The sequence below is a fragment of the Gastrolobium bilobum genome, unplaced genomic scaffold, assembly GCF_033153095.1.
Source record: "Gastrolobium bilobum isolate Gb01-03AN ecotype WA unplaced genomic scaffold, APGP_CSIRO_Gbil_v1 utg23001, whole genome shotgun sequence".
NCBI lineage: Eukaryota > Viridiplantae > Streptophyta > Magnoliopsida > Fabales > Fabaceae > Gastrolobium > Gastrolobium bilobum.
This window is the reverse complement of record NW_026899448.1, coordinates 103417-120708: the sequence shown is the minus strand read 5'-3', so window position 1 is coordinate 120708 and position 17292 is coordinate 103417. Positions and strand designations below refer to the sequence as shown.

At 33.8% G+C, this 17292-nt stretch overlaps 1 protein-coding gene across 1 annotated transcript; it reads left to right on the top strand.

Moving 5' to 3' along the window:
* The first annotated feature begins 8301 nt into the window (after positions 1 to 8301).
* On the top strand, positions 8302 to 10267 carry LOC133290489 (5-amino-6-(5-phospho-D-ribitylamino)uracil phosphatase, chloroplastic). Its single transcript, XM_061488576.1, has 2 exons — positions 8302 to 8487; positions 8643 to 10267. Exon 2 carries the CDS (start codon positions 8908 to 8910, stop codon positions 10036 to 10038), a length of 1131 nt encoding a protein of 376 aa, XP_061344560.1. The 5' UTR covers positions 8302 to 8487; positions 8643 to 8907; the 3' UTR covers positions 10039 to 10267.
* Positions 10268 to 17292: the final 7025 nt, after the last annotated feature.

Sequence of the window (17292 nt, the reverse complement as noted above, 5' to 3'; positions counted from 1 at the left end):
AGAAAACATTCTACTGTTAAATATCTTCCGCTATTATGGACAAAGGTTTGTTTATGTGAAACTCATGAATTCTAAAGATCCTATGTTATGTTCTTGATTGATTACTTTCATGTGGATATTGCTTTCAGTGGTATCAGAGCATGTGTTTAAGAGTTTGTGATTTTCCATAAACAATTATGTATGATCTCTTAATTCATGAAAAGATGGGGTTTTTCTGAAAATTTTGATCAACATGATTGTTGATTCCTCTGAATCTCATTATTGAAAATTCTTATGGGAAAGAAATGGGAACAAAATCCATGTTGTGTTTTTAAATAATGATCAAATACTACACCTTATGAAAACATGATGATATATTATGTGTTGCTTTTCGTGATAATGGTGTTCATCCTTTACGGTTTCTGCAAATTTTACGGTTTCTGTACAATTTCATTTTCTGGAATGTGGCGCAAACCCGCGCCAACTCACTAGAAAGCGTATGGGAACACTGGCGCAGAGCCGCGCCACTTTGCGGGTTGTGAAATTGGACCACCGCGCGGGAATGGCGCTAACCCGCGCCATTTTCTGGTCTTTGTACTGGGAAAGTGTGTCATTGTCATATGTTTATTCCATTTTACGAATTATTGGGGAAACATGAAAGGACATTAATACATATGAAAGTTGGACACAGTTTTGAAATTAATTATGATAAAGATTTGTTTGTCACCAAAGTGGCCAAATCTTGAAGAGTTGTTTTAATTCCAAATATTATGAATTCTATTTCAATTACCATGATTGTGATGCTATGAAGAGTATGAAATAATTTTCTGGTTGTGGTATATTGAAGTTCATTATTATAAAACAGTTGGGGATCAACCCAAAGGTTGATTATTTGTCTTATAAAATGAACATGGATGTTGGTATTGTTGGCATATTTCTTCACATTTAGACATCCAAAGATGACAAATAATTATGATAGGGGTATGCATCATTGCCAAATTATGTGAAATTTTTATAGCATCATTATAGTTAATGTTGTATGTTAATGGATCCCTAAAGGTGAACATTGATATGCATTTAAGTTAGAATGTTTGAATCTGTGAAGTATGTTAGTATGTGACATGTATGACTCAAAGCATTAATGTTTTAAATGTTATTCCTCGCAGTACCGGTTGCTACACATTCCATGTTCTCAACTTTGCAGTTTTTAATGGGCTGAACTTCTCTGAATGGAAAGAGCAAATCCAATTTTACCTTGGGGTAATGGATATGGATATGGCTCTTAGAGAAGAGGAACCTGGTGCTATTACTCCTGAAAGCACTGAGGATGAAAGGGACCATTTTAAGAACTGGGAAAGATCCAACAGATTAAGTTTGATGTACATGAAAATGAGCATAGCAAGCAACATTAAGTCAGCTCTTCCACAAACTGAAAGTGCCATCGAAATGATGAAACTTGTGAAAGAGCGCTTCCAAACCGCTGATAAGTCTCTTGCTGGGACACTTATGAGTACACTGACCACCATGAAGTTTGATGGTTCGCGTACTATGCACGAGCATGTTATTGAAATGACAAGCATTGCGGCAAAATTAAAAGCATTGAGAATGGTTGTGGATGAGAACTTCCTGGTGCAATTCGTATTGAACTCATTACCGTCTGAGTATAGTCCTTTTCAAATGAACTATAATACCATGAAAGACAAATGGAATGTGCATGAATTGCACAGTATGTTAGTTCAGGATGAAACCAGACTTAAGAATCAGGGAGCTCATTCTGTCAATTATGTAAAGCATCAAGAAGCTGAAAAGTATAAAGGTAATAAGCATGAGAAGAAAGGAGAAGAAGGAGGACCCCTTAAAGTGAATGAGGCCTATTCTTCTAAAATCCACAAGGCCAAATGAAAATTTTGTCTTTATGGGCAATAGAGTGAAAGTTCAGGTGGAAGCTGTTGGGACGTATCGTTTAATTCTCGACAGTGGATATCATTTGGACTTATGTGAAACTTTGTATGTCCCTAGTATATCTAGGAATTTAGTTTCAATTTCCAAACTTGATGTTGCTGGATACTCTTTTAAATTTGGTAGTGGTAGTTTCAGTTTGTACAAGCACAATCGTTTGATTGGTAATGGTACTTTATGTGTCTTGATAATCTTTATGTTGAAATACTTATGACTCTGCATCATAATGTTGGTACTAAACGTACCTTAATTAATGAATGTTCCGCTTACTTGTGGCACAAACGTTTGGGACATATTTCCAAAGAAAGGATGCAAAGATTGGTGAAGAATGAAATCCTCCCGGATTTTAAATTTACTGATTTGAATGTTTGTGTGGATTGTATTAAAGGAAAACAAACAAAACACACAAAGAAATGAGCCACAAGAAGCACTCAGCTTCTTGGAATTATACACACTGATGTATGTGGTCCGTTTGATGTTAATGCCTTCAATAAAGAAAAATATTTTATCACTTTCGTTGATGAGTATTCACGTTATGGTTATGTCTATTTGTTGCATGATAAGTCTCAAGCTGCAAATGCTTTGAAGATTTATATTAATGAAGTTGAAAGGCAATTAGACAGAAAGGTGAAGATTGTCAGGTCTGATAGGGATGGTGAATATTATGGAAGGTATGATGAAAGTGGACAGCATCCGGGCCCATTTGCTAAATTTCTGGAAAAGCGTGGTATTTGTGCTCAATACACAATGCCCGGTACACCGCAACAAAATGGTGTATCAGAAAGGCGTAATAGGACCTTACTGGATATGGTTAGGAGTATGTTAAGTAATTCTTCTTTACCTGTTTCATTGTGGACTTATGCTCTAAAAACTGCCATGTACGTATCGAATAGGGTTCCTAGTAAGTCAGTTCCAAAGACTCCTTTTGAACTTTGGACTGGAAGGAAACCTAATATAAGACACCTACATGTTTGGGGTTGTCAGGCAGAGATTAGATACTACAATCCACAAGAAAAGAAACTGGATGCAAGAAAAATCAGTGGTTATTTCATTGGTTATCCAGAAAAGTCGAAAGGGTATAGATTTTACTGTCCTTATCATACTACAAGGATTATTGAATCTGGTAATGCAAGGTTTATTGAGAATGGTGAAGTTAGTGGGAGTGAAACACCACGTAAAGTGGATATTCATGAAGTGAGAATACAAGTTCCATTGACTTGTAGCTCTAGTAAAGTTGTTGTTCCTCATGCTATTGAACCAATCAATGATAATGGAGGACGAATTGATGATCCCACTACTCATGAAGAAATCATTGTTGATGAACCGAATGAACCCATAGTAGAAGAACCACAACAAATAGCATTAAGAAGATCTCAAAGAGAAAGGAGACCTGCTATTTCTAATGATTATGTGGTATATCTACAAGAGTCTGAATTTGACATGGGTGTTTAGGATGATCCAGTAACATTTTCACAAGCAATGAATGGTGAAAATGGTGATAAGTGGTTAGATGCTACGAAAGATGAGTTGAAATCTATGGAACAGAACAATGTTTGAGATCTTGTTGAGTTACCAGAAGGGTGTAAGAGAGTTGGTTGTAAATGGGTCTTTAAGACCAAACGAGACTCTCATGGTAACTTAGAACGTTACGAGGCCAGACTAGTTGCAAAGGAATTCACTCAGAAAGATGGCATTGACTATAAAGAAACTTTTTCACCAGTTTCAAAGAAGGTTCTTTAAGAATCATTATGGCATTGATGGCTCATTATGATCTAGCGTTACACCTGATGGATGTGAAAACTGCCTTTCTAAATGAAAATTTAGATGAAGATGTGTACATGGACCAACCAATGGGGTTCATAGAAAAGGATAAAGAGCACATGGTGTGCAAACTTAAGAAGTCAATATACGGACTAAAACAAGCTTCATGGCAATGGTATCTTAAGTTTAATGATACTGTTGTTTCCTTTGGATTTAAAGAAAACATCGTTGATCGATGTATATATCTGAAGATCAGTGGGAGCAAGTTAATATTATTGATTCTGTATGTTGATGGTATTTTGCTGGCAACTAACGATCTTGGTCTTTTAACTGAGACAAAGAAGTTTCTCTCTAGTAACTTTGAAATGAAAGATATGGGTAAGGCAGCTTACGTGATAGGAATAAAAAAATTCCGTGATAGATCACAAGGACTGTTAGGTTTGTCTTAGAAAGCATATATTAATAAAGTTCTAGAGAGATTCAGAATGGAAAATTGTTCATCATCTTCAGTTCCAATTCAGAAAGGAGATAAGTTTAGTCTCATGCAATGTCCTAAAAGTGAATTGGAACGAAAAGAAACGGAAGGAACTAAAGGTCACGCTTACTTATAGAAGGTCTAACAACCTTGAAGTGATTGGATACACAGATTCGGATTTTGCAGGATGCGTAGACACAAGAAAGTCTACATGTGGTTACCTATATCTTTTAGCTGAAGGAGCTATATCATGGAAAAGTGCGAAGCAGACTGTAATAGTTGCGTCCACTATGGAAGCTGAATTTGTGGCATGCTTTGAAGCCACGATTCAGGCTAAATGGCTACGAAACTTTATTTCAGGGCTAGTATGTAGAATGGGCATTATGTCAGCTAGTGAATGATAAAAATTATAGTTATGTATTAAGTGTTGACACTCTGAGCTCATTAATGAATATGTGTTTCTGTTATTGTCTTATTTTCAATTTATGTATGCATGCAAGTATATGTGATGATATTGAAAATATTTATGGTCCGTTATGAAGACATTATTGTTGGACATAAATGTACACTTCCTATTAAAGTATCATGTTAGGAAGAAGAGTCAATATAGTGGTACATGGAAGGGACTATGCCGACTTGATAACATACAACCACCATGACTCATGTTGATTTTATTTCTAATAATGAATTATGATAAGGTCAATGTATAGAACCTTTAGCCTAGTAAATGCGCATTATAGTGAATGTTAATTAAATCATGAAGGGACACCTTATGACATGAGCCAAGTGGGAGAATGTAAAACTATTTGTGTCAATTGGTTTAATTAATAATAAAAGAGGCTTTATGGTAATTGACGTTTCACATTAATGATAATTGACGTTTTAATGTTTTGCATTATTGTAACGTTTCACATTAATGATAATTGACGTTTTGGCCATTAAGGGAAGTTAATTAGAAATAACTGTGATAGGCTAGTTATATAATAGTTTATATGATCAGTTTTCATATAAGGGTATCTGATAGAAAACAAACGTCCTTCTGAGTCTGCTTAGAAAAGTTGTATCCTCTCCGTATCAAAGAAGATATAAGAACGGCGAAAGGGTTAAGGCTTAGAGAAAGCATTCTACTGTTAAAGATCTTCCGCAATTATGGACAAAGGTATGTTTATGTGAAACTCATGAATTCTAAAGATCCTATGTCATGTTCTTGATTGATTACTGTTGAACATGAATCATGAATTACTGATTAAATTGCTTTCAAAACTCTCATACCAAATGTTTTCTTCTTCTTTTTTAATTGTTTGCGGTCTCATATATATTTTTATAAACATATAATGTCACAATTGAGCATGTATGGAAGTAATGACTCTTGTAGTTTTAAATGTTTGTTAAAAATTCATATGATTTTTAAAATCTTATAAATTTATATTGTCCTTTCAAATCTTATAAATTTCATTAAAATCCTTTAAAATACAATCTTATAAAATATTGATTGTAATTTTTTTTTTTTGAAAAAGTCTTTAAAATTACTACAATTCTAGATTGTCTTTTAAAATCTATAAGATTTTTTATTTCAAAATAATCTTTTAAAATCCTAATCCAATACACCCTTTAGTTGAACTATGCATTCAACTTACACAAATGGCAGAAAGGTAATGAAACAATCCTAATGTTGACCCATTTTGGATGGCAGGAAAAAAAATGATACGTCTTGAAAAGAAAGCTGAATTAACCAAAATGAATAAGGAAGTATTAAAATTGCGTGAATAAAAACCTTAAAAGATCATATATTTTGGGATGGACTGTATTACTTCATTATGCAGATTGGAGCATAAATGTTTTCAGTCATGGGCATGCATGTTGTGTTTTATTAACCATCTCTTTATTTGCTTGTGTTGCAAGATTTGCGGAAATTAGATTCTTCCATTCATTGACATAATGAAATCATTGCTGCAAGGGGAACTAGCTAGTGTTTTAGATGGTGGTCGTAAATCAAAGGTGATTACAAATTTCACATGCAAGGTAAAATTCAAGGTATTGCCAAATTTACAATTGAGCTGCTGAAAAAACAAATAAAGCAAAATACCGAACGAGATATCAATTAGGTAAGAAGCTCACAAATATATGAATAATCACGATTTATATTATATGTGTAGCGGAAGACAATAGGTATGCATGTAATGAACGTGGCCCAACCAGAAAAACATGTGATTGAATATTTGTCGACTTGGCCACTAGTTTCACCTTTAGACTGGTGTGGAAGAATCTCGGTTAGCCTTCTAGAACTTGGACAGAGAGAAGGATCTTCACGATTCTCGCAACTACTTATACCAATCATTTACTTTTCTTTCAGTAGTAGTAATAATAATAATAATAATAATAATAATAATAATAAGAGATTGTATGTATTTTTATATTTTATTTTTTTCAGCATCAGATAAATTATCTCATACAACACACACAAAAGTGAGTAGGACTCACTTTTTTATTTTCTCTCTTTTTTTATTAGGTCTCACCTACTTTTTTGTGTGTTGCATGAGAAAAATAAAATCCTTTTTATATTTAGTACAAATGCATTATATTTTGAGTTGCAAATTTTCTATCTTTTTTCTTTCCATTTTCACCCATGTTTTTATATATTTTCCATGTGAAAATCGATCATCTCATATTAAAAAAAAAATATGACATGGTTCCGTGGAAAGATTATAATCATACAAACATGAATCAATGGTTATGATTTTATGACAATTTATTTTAATATTTTTTTCTCTTTTTCTTTATTAACATTGATGTATCTTTGTATGATAATGATTTTTCACATAATCATGTCATTTTTTCAACACTAAAGGATTCAGATTCGCTTCATGTTATCCCAGAAAACGAGTATTTTAATCAGTCATCCACCCGAAAGTAATTTATGACAAAAAGAGAAAGTAATTAATGCTAAAAAAATAGCTGAAAACAATATACTCCGGGGGCAGAAATTTTTTTTGGAATAGTAGGGAAATGTAATAGATAGATAAAGTGAGATAGGTAGAAAAATATAAAAAAAAGTTGTTTGGTGTGAAAAAACTTTACTGGGAAAATTAGGTAACTTTATGAAATCAACAATGCATTAAAAGTCAGATAACCGGTTTTCCGAAAAATCTCACCTTCAAATTGGGTTTCTAAACAGTGCGGATATCTATGTTTCTCATAAATCCAGACAAATTGGATAGATGGATTTTTGGTGAAAAACGTTGAAACAAACATGGTGTTTCTAAAAGCCATACTTGAGAAAGATAGATATCCGTTGAAAAGCTCCCAACCAAACACCACCTTAAAGATTTTTCATTTTCCTACAAAAGTATAACAGGAATATTTATTTAACACAATCTAATTTCAAGTCACTAATCATTTAACATTCATTAATCATTCATCTTCTCTTGCTCTTTTGTTACCTGTCTCAATCCAAAAGATATCTTTCCCAAACTAATAATCGCCAAGGCACTGGTCAATGCACATTTTGACATTAAAAAGTAATAGAACTACTAAAAAAAGTAATAGCAGACACGTTGTTTGAATATAATTTAGCTATGAGTTGGATTCTAAGTTGTACTCTTCATTTAAGTTTATTATTATAAAAATTTTATTTATTGCACTTTAAAAACAAATTTTTTTTTGTAAAATCTATAACTTTTTCATGCTACCTTTTGCTGTAATAGATTGAGAAAAAAATTAATTAAATATTTTTTTGGTGAAAATTAATTAAACATATTTTATCTGATTGTATAGTTGAAAAAAATAAAACAACTAACAAGCAGGAGTATATTATCCTTAAACCACGGTTGAGTGGCGTAAAGGGAAATACTGTTTCGTTAGCGGTTTTCTTTAATTGGAAAAAAATACATAAAAAGGAAAACAAGAAGAAAAGGCTATGATAAGATGCCTGGCAGTCACCCAAGACGGAAAAAAATGATCGCATTTTATAGCAACACGTGTATTGATAGCCTATTGATTTCGCCAGCGTGGACTGTTTCGCCTTCAATGTTCAATGTTCAATGCGGTGCGTGCGTTCTCTTATCTCTCTTCTTTACCCATTTTTCATGATTTATAAACCACACTTTTGTTTTGCCTTAAAAAATCAAAATAAAAACCAGAGAGGAAAAAAGAAAAAAGAAAAATAAAAAGAAACGTATAGAAAGAAAAAGCTTCTCCGAAAAATTAGCTAACAAAGAAGAGAGATTCATCTCTGTTTTTCCTCTTCGTGGCTGTGGATTTTCGGATCCTCTCTTCACTTGCTTTCTCTTTCCAACACTTTTGGTTGATTGCAGGTGCAAACGCTTCTTCTCCTTCACTAATTAATTAACTCATTTACTAATTTCTTTGCTTTCTTTTTTATTTTCGTGTTCCACTTTCTACTGTTATATGCATTTTCTACTGATATTTTGGCGATTTGAATAATGGGTATGCTTGTTTTTTCATGAAGGGGATTTTTTATGGTGGTTCTTGTCGATAACGTTGCGATTTCGCTATAAAACTCTGCTTCTCTCTGTCGCTTTTTCTCCCAAGATGGTGTCTTGTTCAATAATTTAGTTTGGGTCTGGTAGTCGAGGTTCGAGTTCAGCTTTGAATCTTTTGTTAAATAGGTTTCTTTAGTGAAATTGGGTTTATCCTTTGTGGAACTCGTTTGTGACCCTTAAAGGGTCTGTGCCATCAAAGTCAATTCAAGCAAGCTAGTTTGAGATTGTAAAATGGTTGAATCAATTGCTGCAACTTCACTCCTTGGCCACCGTCCTGTATGTGGAGGGAATTTAATCAGGGATGGATCGGGTAAACGCAAGTCTTTGAATACTTTTAGGTTCCCAGCAAATGAGTTTCTTGGTGGAAGGAATGTTGTTTCTCTTCCTTTGCCTAAATACAAACAAGATAGCTTCCTATCATCATCAGTTAAGGCCCAGGCTGTGGAGCTCACAAGAGAAGCTTATTCGTACAGGGAAGACAAGTTGCCCAAGAAAGATAATAACAAGATTGATAGTGGCTTTGATCCAAGACCTGGGTTGTGGCCTCCGGTTAATAGAGCAGATAACCCTTCGCTTAGGAATCCCTTGCTTCGACAAGAGAGGATGGGATGTGGCTGGTTGGGTGCTATATTTGAGTGGGAAGGGGTTCTCATTGAAAACAACCCTGATCTAGAGAAGCAAGCTTGGCTTGCCCTCTCTCAAGAAGATGGCAAATCCTCTCCTCCTGCTTTCATCCTTAAGAGAATAGAAGGCATGAAGAATGAACAGGCAATATCTGAAGTGTTGTGTTGGTCCAGGGACCCAGCACAGATAAGAAGAATGGCTAATAGAAAGGAAGAAATCTACCAAGCTTTGCAGGGCGGAAAATATAGTCTCATGCCTGGGTCTAAAGAGTTTGTGAGTGTTTTGATGCATTATAAGATACCAATGGCATTGGTTTCCACGCGACCTAGAAAAAATCTTGAGTCTGTTATTGGAGAATTTGGTATTGAAGACAACTTCAGTGTTATTGTAGCAGCAGAGGATGTTCACAGGGGAAAGCCTGATCCAGAAATGTTTGTGTATGCAGCTCAGCTTTTAAATTTCATACCCGAGAGGTGCATTGTGTTTGGAAACTCAAATCAAACAGTGGAGGCTGCACATGATGCACGTATGAAGTGTGTGGCTGTTGCTAGCAAGCATCCTGTCTACGAGCTTGGGGCTGCAGACTTAGTTGTCAGGCGCCTAGACGAGCTTTCGGTGGTTGATTTGAAGAATCTGGCTGACATTGATTCGGCTGAATTTAGGTCTGACGAGCCTGAGGTGGAGCCAGAGATGGAAATAGATTATGACACATCATCTGTTGATGACAGTTTCTGGTAAATTCTCCAAATGTACAGTAGATTGAACTTCATCTGATTCTTGATGATATTAGTTACAAATTAGTTACTTGTGTATATGAAAAACAGAATAATTGGGAAAAAAAATGATAGGCAGTCTGCACTGAAGAAAGATGTTACTACTATTACTGTATTTTCTGTACTATATACATGCACGGTATTTTCAGATTTGATTTGCTTTTGTTTCTATCCATGAGATGAAATACAAATTACCAAAGTTTAGATCATCTCTATATTTGGTCCATAAAGTTTATTTTGTGACATAAAACCCCCTAACTCTTGTAAAATAAGATGATATATCTAATATTGGGTAACAACTAACACTTGCCTCACAAGTGACCTAATTTTAAACTATTTTTCCTCTGTTTCTTCTCTTAGTCTTCAAAACATAGAAAGATGACAGCTGTATTTATGGGGGGATTGAAGTATGCTAAGCCTGAAACATTGATCATAATTAAGGGATAAATGAGAATAATGTAATGGGGGAAAATGAGGATTGATAGATCATTTGTTTGCAGTGTTATAATACTGTGCGTTATATATTACATCATCCACTTTTCTGTGTGCTTATACTATACAAGATTACTGATTATGGTGCTTTTAGGTTCTCGTAATTTATTGAGCTAAAGGAAATTTTCTTTTAACTTTCAATGGTTATATTATATATGATAGTTATTTTGATAATATTGTTTCATTGTAAGTTCTCCCTTCCCCATTTCTAAAGTAGGGGTTACAAATGTTTGTGTTATGTGTTATTTTATCTGAAGCATGGGATGCTTGTCGGGGACCACTTTCGGTTAGTAGTTTATTGATATTAGAATTTCATTTCTACTTTTAAAACAAGGGGGCGAACCGGAGCACTGGTAAAACTGTTCCTTCATGACTGAAAGGTCATGAGTTCGAATCCAGGAAATAACCTCTTTGCAATTATGCAAGGGTAAGGCTGCGTACAAGGATTTCCTCCACCCCACACTCGCTAGTCGGGTTTAATGGGGAGTGGTTTTTTTTTAAAACATTTTGAGTGTTTTAGCAAAATATGAATTCATTTTGCTTTTAAGTAACGAGTTCTTTGTGAACCAAGCTACAATTAAGTCTCTGATAGCTGATATAAATGTATTGAATAGAATGCTCATCATACTTTTAAGAAGTTTCATTCAGAAGAAGAACCCTCTGAATGGTTGCATATGGAACGCGCTTTTCATTTTCTCTTTATAGCATTCCAGAAGTTGACAGCAAGTAAAAGGGGCAACCACCCCGAAGCGCACAAGTGTTAATTGAAAGTAGAAGGCTCCCCCGTTGAGAAAACACCTAGGACACACTAGTCAGTAGTCACCAAGGTGTGGCAATGAAAGGTGAAAATGGAATATCTAAAGGCTCGTGTTACTCTGGCCCCTTATGCTTTGTGTTATATAATAGCTAGCTTAGGATTAACAGTACTTTTGGGTGGCCCATCTGCCATTACCTTTTAGTTGACAATCTAAGGTTGCAGGCAATGAAGGGGTTAAAATTTTTTGTAAAAAGGGCGAAAGAAATAAAATTTACATGGTAATATGAGGTCAATGCATAGTTAGATTTAAAAAATTCTTTCAAGTTTTATTGGTTTATGAGGAATAATATGGATGAACACTCGAAAGTTGAGCTTGAATTGGATGAACTTATATTATAAGTAAAATATTTTTCGGGTCTTCAACACAACAAAAATTACAGGATTCATTTTAATCTTTAGAAGAAAAAAAGTCCTTGTGACCCTTCTGAAATTCAAAATAATGTTAGTTAGTCGAAATTGTGGTCTCTCTGAAATTCAAAGAAGATTCACGCTAGTTCTTCACAAAGATTAACATAGGTCAATTTTGAATTTTAAAAGAATCATGACTGGGTCCCTTGATATTTGTTGAGGACTCAAAAATGCATTTTACTCTTATATTATCTTTTTGTCAAGTCTGAATGGGTCTTAGACTAAGATTTACATAAACTTAAGGGGGTGATGGGCCCTTCCTAAGCCCTCCGTGATTCCACCATTAGTTGTAGGTTTAGTGACCTTTATATTTAGTTTGGGATGTGTTTAGAGATGAATGGTGATTGCCATCGACTCGAGATTGGAGCTCCTCAGTTAAAATCAACTTCCGACCTGGGTGGATATTATATTAAACAAGATGGTATGATAACCATGCTGTTATGAAACGCAAGTAGCTGAACTGACAACATTTACTGGCACCTGAGTATAATATATGCAATATGTGATTTCCTCCAAAGAAACGGACTACCCATAAGGTTCCTTCTTTTTATTTTCTTTGGATTTTTGTAAATTTTTGCACCCTCCTTTCCTTACTGGCATCTGTTTGGTTAGGTTTGATTGTGAAAAGTAATGAAGGAGATTGGGCTTCATCTTTCTCTTTTCCAAAAATCAAACAGAGAAAATGATAGAAAGGAGATAAGGCAACGTGCACGTGGGTTATATAAATATGAATAGCTAACGTCTTCAATGTTTTCTATATGTCGGGAGGTTTTGTAGATCAAGGTTGTGTACCAAACGTTAAAATTGAATGAGAAATTAAATCGTTGAATGCGCGTAGAATCAAGTGAGTTTGTACAGTGATGAATAATCTGAATCATCATTATCTCGTAAATAATGGATATATATTTTTGTAAGTGTAAATACGCTATAAGCCTCCTTATCTCATTGTCTTTGTTGTTGAGAACAGCCACCTCTCGACATTCCAACACCTCCTCTCTTAGTTGTAGGTTCTCCTCTTTAAAAGCTGGGATATCTGGATTTGTGGATCTTTCTAATTACTCTTGAGGTGTGATGGGAAAGTACATGGACACTAAATTTTTTTATCTTTGATTGATTTTAGAAGTTTATGAATAGAATATATTTATGGAAGCTAAAAGAAAATCTAGGTCTAAAACCCTAATCTCTATTTAGGTTTCTTTTACACACTCAAGGCCGGAGCATAAATCCAACAAAAATATCTTAAACTACGAGAGTAATTTGTATTTTATGGTATTAGAAACGATGATGAGTGGAAAAAAGACACTTGAGATTTATTCAATTCTTCATTGATTAAACGAGTGAAAACAGTGAAAAGTTACTGCTATATAATAGGTAAGTGGAAGTAGGTTTCATCTGGAGAATTCTCTTCTATAGTTAAATAAATTTTAAGGAATATTAAGGATGCAAATTTCAGATATCTGTATGTGAACTGATTGTGAAAAAGTAACGTAAGGGAGAGGAATTCGAAGTGAAAAGGTTGCAAGTCATACAGACAAGTTGGAGAGATGTTCTCATGACTTACTGTGAAAAAATCTTAATCACACCTTTCTTAGTCTCTACTCTCTACGCAAACACAATGGATACATAGCAGCTTGCCCTTCCCTCTAATCTTCCCAACCAGTAGTCACCACAATTGAAATTTAGACGCCGCTTATCAGAATATGAATTACGCGGATCAGATGATTTTTTTCACACTCTTTAAAGTTAAAACAAAGCACTTCCTATTTTATTTTTTATGTTATAATCAGCAAAATTCAATGTTGACACAGATTCTCAAGATCATTTGAGATGCTGATTATGACAGTTTCAATAGATTGAGCGGGAAGAGGGAAGAATAAGGTGTTATTGTGGGTGTAAATGAGTTGGGTCGAGGCAAACTTTAGCTTAAATGAGTCAAGTTTATGAAAAATATTTTGAGCTTGGCTTGACCCATTAGCCTAGTACGAGCTAAGTTCTAAGCTTGACTTGGCTTGTTTGTAAAAAATTAAAGGTTTGGTTTGAGTTTGACCTGGTTTATTTGTAATTATAAAATATATTTTTTCAAAACTCACATACATTCAAGAAGGTTGGGAGGAAATGAGAGACCAATAGTCAAAGTGCTTATTTGTGAAACTATTATTGAAAGAATATCAGTAGACAATAATAACAAAATAGGGTTAATGATTCAATGACATAAAAATATATTGTTAAAAATATATCAAGTCAGCTCACGGGCTTTCAAGCCAAGCCAAACCTCATTACATTAGGTCTGAGCTTATTTGCTAAACAAGTTTTTTTAAAAGCTTGAACCTGTTCTATTTATTAATTAAGTCAGGTCAAGCCAAGTCTAAAGCAAGTCAAGCTTTGGACCCCTGACAAGCCACTCGGTCCATCTAAACCCCTAGTGTTATCTCTTCATTTTTTCTAGTTGACTTAACATTTTGTTTAATCATTTTCTCTATGCGCTTTCGGTATTAATTAAAATTTTCTTATTAATTAAGGTTTTAATTTGGGTTGTCGTCCTGCTTTGGAATATTATTTTAATGATCTTTATGGCTCCTAATATTGGTCCAAATCATTAACTAAATATCAAGCAGCTTTTTTTTAGATCAACCCAAATATTAAGTCCAAACGTGATGAAAGTAAAAAATGTAACGAAGAAATTACAAGTTTGATCCTCCAGTATATCTATATTTGAATTATTTTACCCAAATATTTCTAACTACTTTACTTTTTTTTTTGATCCTCCAGTATATCTATATTTGAATTATACCCAAATATTTCTAACTACTTTACTTTTTATATATTTATGTCGTTTAATTTTCGATGAATATTAATTCTGATATCTTTTTATGTAGTAAAATATATTACATGGTTATTTTTTTGTATATTATTACATGGTTATTTTAATAATATAGAAATGGATTCAATATTGAATGATCAATTCTAATTATTAGTTGCTAAATTTTGGATTATATTTCAGTAAACTTAAGTCATAGTAATGGTTTTTTTATATAAATATACTCGCGCGCACAAATAGGGATGTCCATCAACCGATTCAAACCGCAGTAACCGAACCGAAAACCGAATAAACCGAAAAACCAAAAATCGAAAAAAATCGTAAATTTTAATTGGATTGAATCAATTTTCGGATTGATAGATGAAAACTGATCCAATCCAAACCGATCCAATATATTAATTTTCCTCTACCTACTTGGGTCTTTCCCCATCATAGCCCAAGAATTTCTAAACCCAAAACCCATTAACTAGGGGTGTTCGCGGTCTGGATTGGATCGGTTTTGGAAGCAAAAATCATCCGATCTAGTTCTTTCGGTTTGATCACATAATTATCCATTCAGTTTGGACTTTTTTTCAAATCCGATCCGATCCAATCCAATTTTTTTCTGTTTGGATTGGATTGGTTTTCGATTTTTTGAAAATCCTAAAATTTGTTTCTTGATTATTGCTCAAATAACATCTTTTGTATATATTAACTTTGTAATTTTCTTTTCTTTAAATACAAAAGTATCAATAAACGATAATATAGATTTTTTTTGGACAATAAGATATGAAGCTCTACATATATAAAATTTTGTTGATTAGATGTGACTAGATTTTTTCTTGAGTTTAGTTAATGGGTTTTGGGTTTAGAAATTTTTGGGCTATGATGAGGGAAAGACTAGGTAGAGAAAAATTAATATATTGGATCGGTTTGGATTGGATCGGTTTTCATTTACCAATCCGAAAACCGATCCAATCCAATTAAAAGGTACGGTTTTTTTTCGGTTTTTCGGTTTTCGGTTTTTCGGTTCGGTTACTGCGGTTTGAATAGGTTTGGATCAGTTGATGAACACCCTTACCATTAACCCATCAACTAAACTCAAGAAAAAATTTAGTTACATCTAATCAACAAAATTTCATATATGTAGAGCTTCATATCTTATTGTCCAAAAAAAAAAATCTATATTATCGTTTATTGATACTTTTGTATTTAAAAAAATAAAATTACAAAACTAATATATACAAAAGATGTTATTTGAGCAATAATCAAGAAACAAATTTTAGGATTTTCAAAAAACCGAAAACCAATCCAATCCAAACCGAAAAAAATTGGATTGGATCGGATCGGATTTGAAAAAAAGTCCAAACCGAATGGATGATTATGTGATAAAACCGAAGGGATTGGATCACATGACTTTTGCTTCCAAAACCTATCCAATCCAGACCGCGAACACCCCTACGCACAAACACACACGCATATATATGGCAAAATAATTTGTAATGTGACTGTATATAAGTATTTGTGCAGTGACCTAAAAACTACGTCGTTTTGGGTGAGATGAAGGACGTTCGCGTTCAAAATTAATTGTAGAAAATGGAAATATTATATTTATTTTCACCTTTGTATGGTTATGATTCTCCATATTTAATGCTTTATATTTATTTTTACCTTTGTATGCTTATAATTTTTCAAATTTAATGCTTTCACACTATAAAACGACGTAGCTTTATATGACTGCACCAATCCTTAGGTGCAGTCACTTTACATTCGCTAAATCCTATATGGTTTACATTTCTGCAGTTATTGTACGTACAACAATCAAATACTTGTCATATGGCAAAAAAATTAATTTATTGTTTTTTTAATAAAAAATTACGAAAATGTAATCGTTTTAAAATTAATTATGAATCTATTACACTCAAACACGCCTAGAATAGGTGTGACCACTCACACCCATAAACAGATGTGACTCATAAGAGAGAGACGCCTAAAATAAACGTGATCAAGACACGCCCCACCTGGGCGTGAACGGGGTCCGTGAAGTTTACTTTTTTTAAAATTAACTTTACACTGCTTCAAACAAAAGACCCCAAGTTTTCCCTTCCAGCTTTCCAGAGACTATTGATTTTTGTTTTTTCTTTTTTTCTTTTTTGGGCTAAAGGGCACTGATTTTTTACTAGTCTTGAAGGCCAAGATCTTCTCATGTCATCTCTCTCTGAAGTTCAACAGATATTTTCATAATATATCTTTCAATCGTACACATGAGAGCTATCCAAACTCCAAAGTATACTATTCACTCTTCTTTTTGAACGACAGAAGCACGTGATTTCTAAAAATATTTTAATGTAATGAGAATCACAATTGATGACGGGACATATAAAGCTTGTCCAGCGGTGCACGTAATTATGTAAAAGAAAACAAATATCGTCAACCTCGTTCACCCTCAGGTGTGGCGTGTTTCCCTTTTGGGGTCACGTCTAAATGAGGCGTGTCTTGGTCACGTCTCATGTGAACGTGTCTCTCATGTAGGTCACGCTTATAATGGGTGTGTCTTTCTCCATTGAAACTCACCTCAAATGAACGTGTTTGAGTGCTATATTTGTGTAAATAATTTTAAAACGATTATATTTTCGTAATTTTTTATTAAAAAAGTAATAAATTAATTTTTTTGCCCTTGCTATATATAGGACATCCTGTTATAG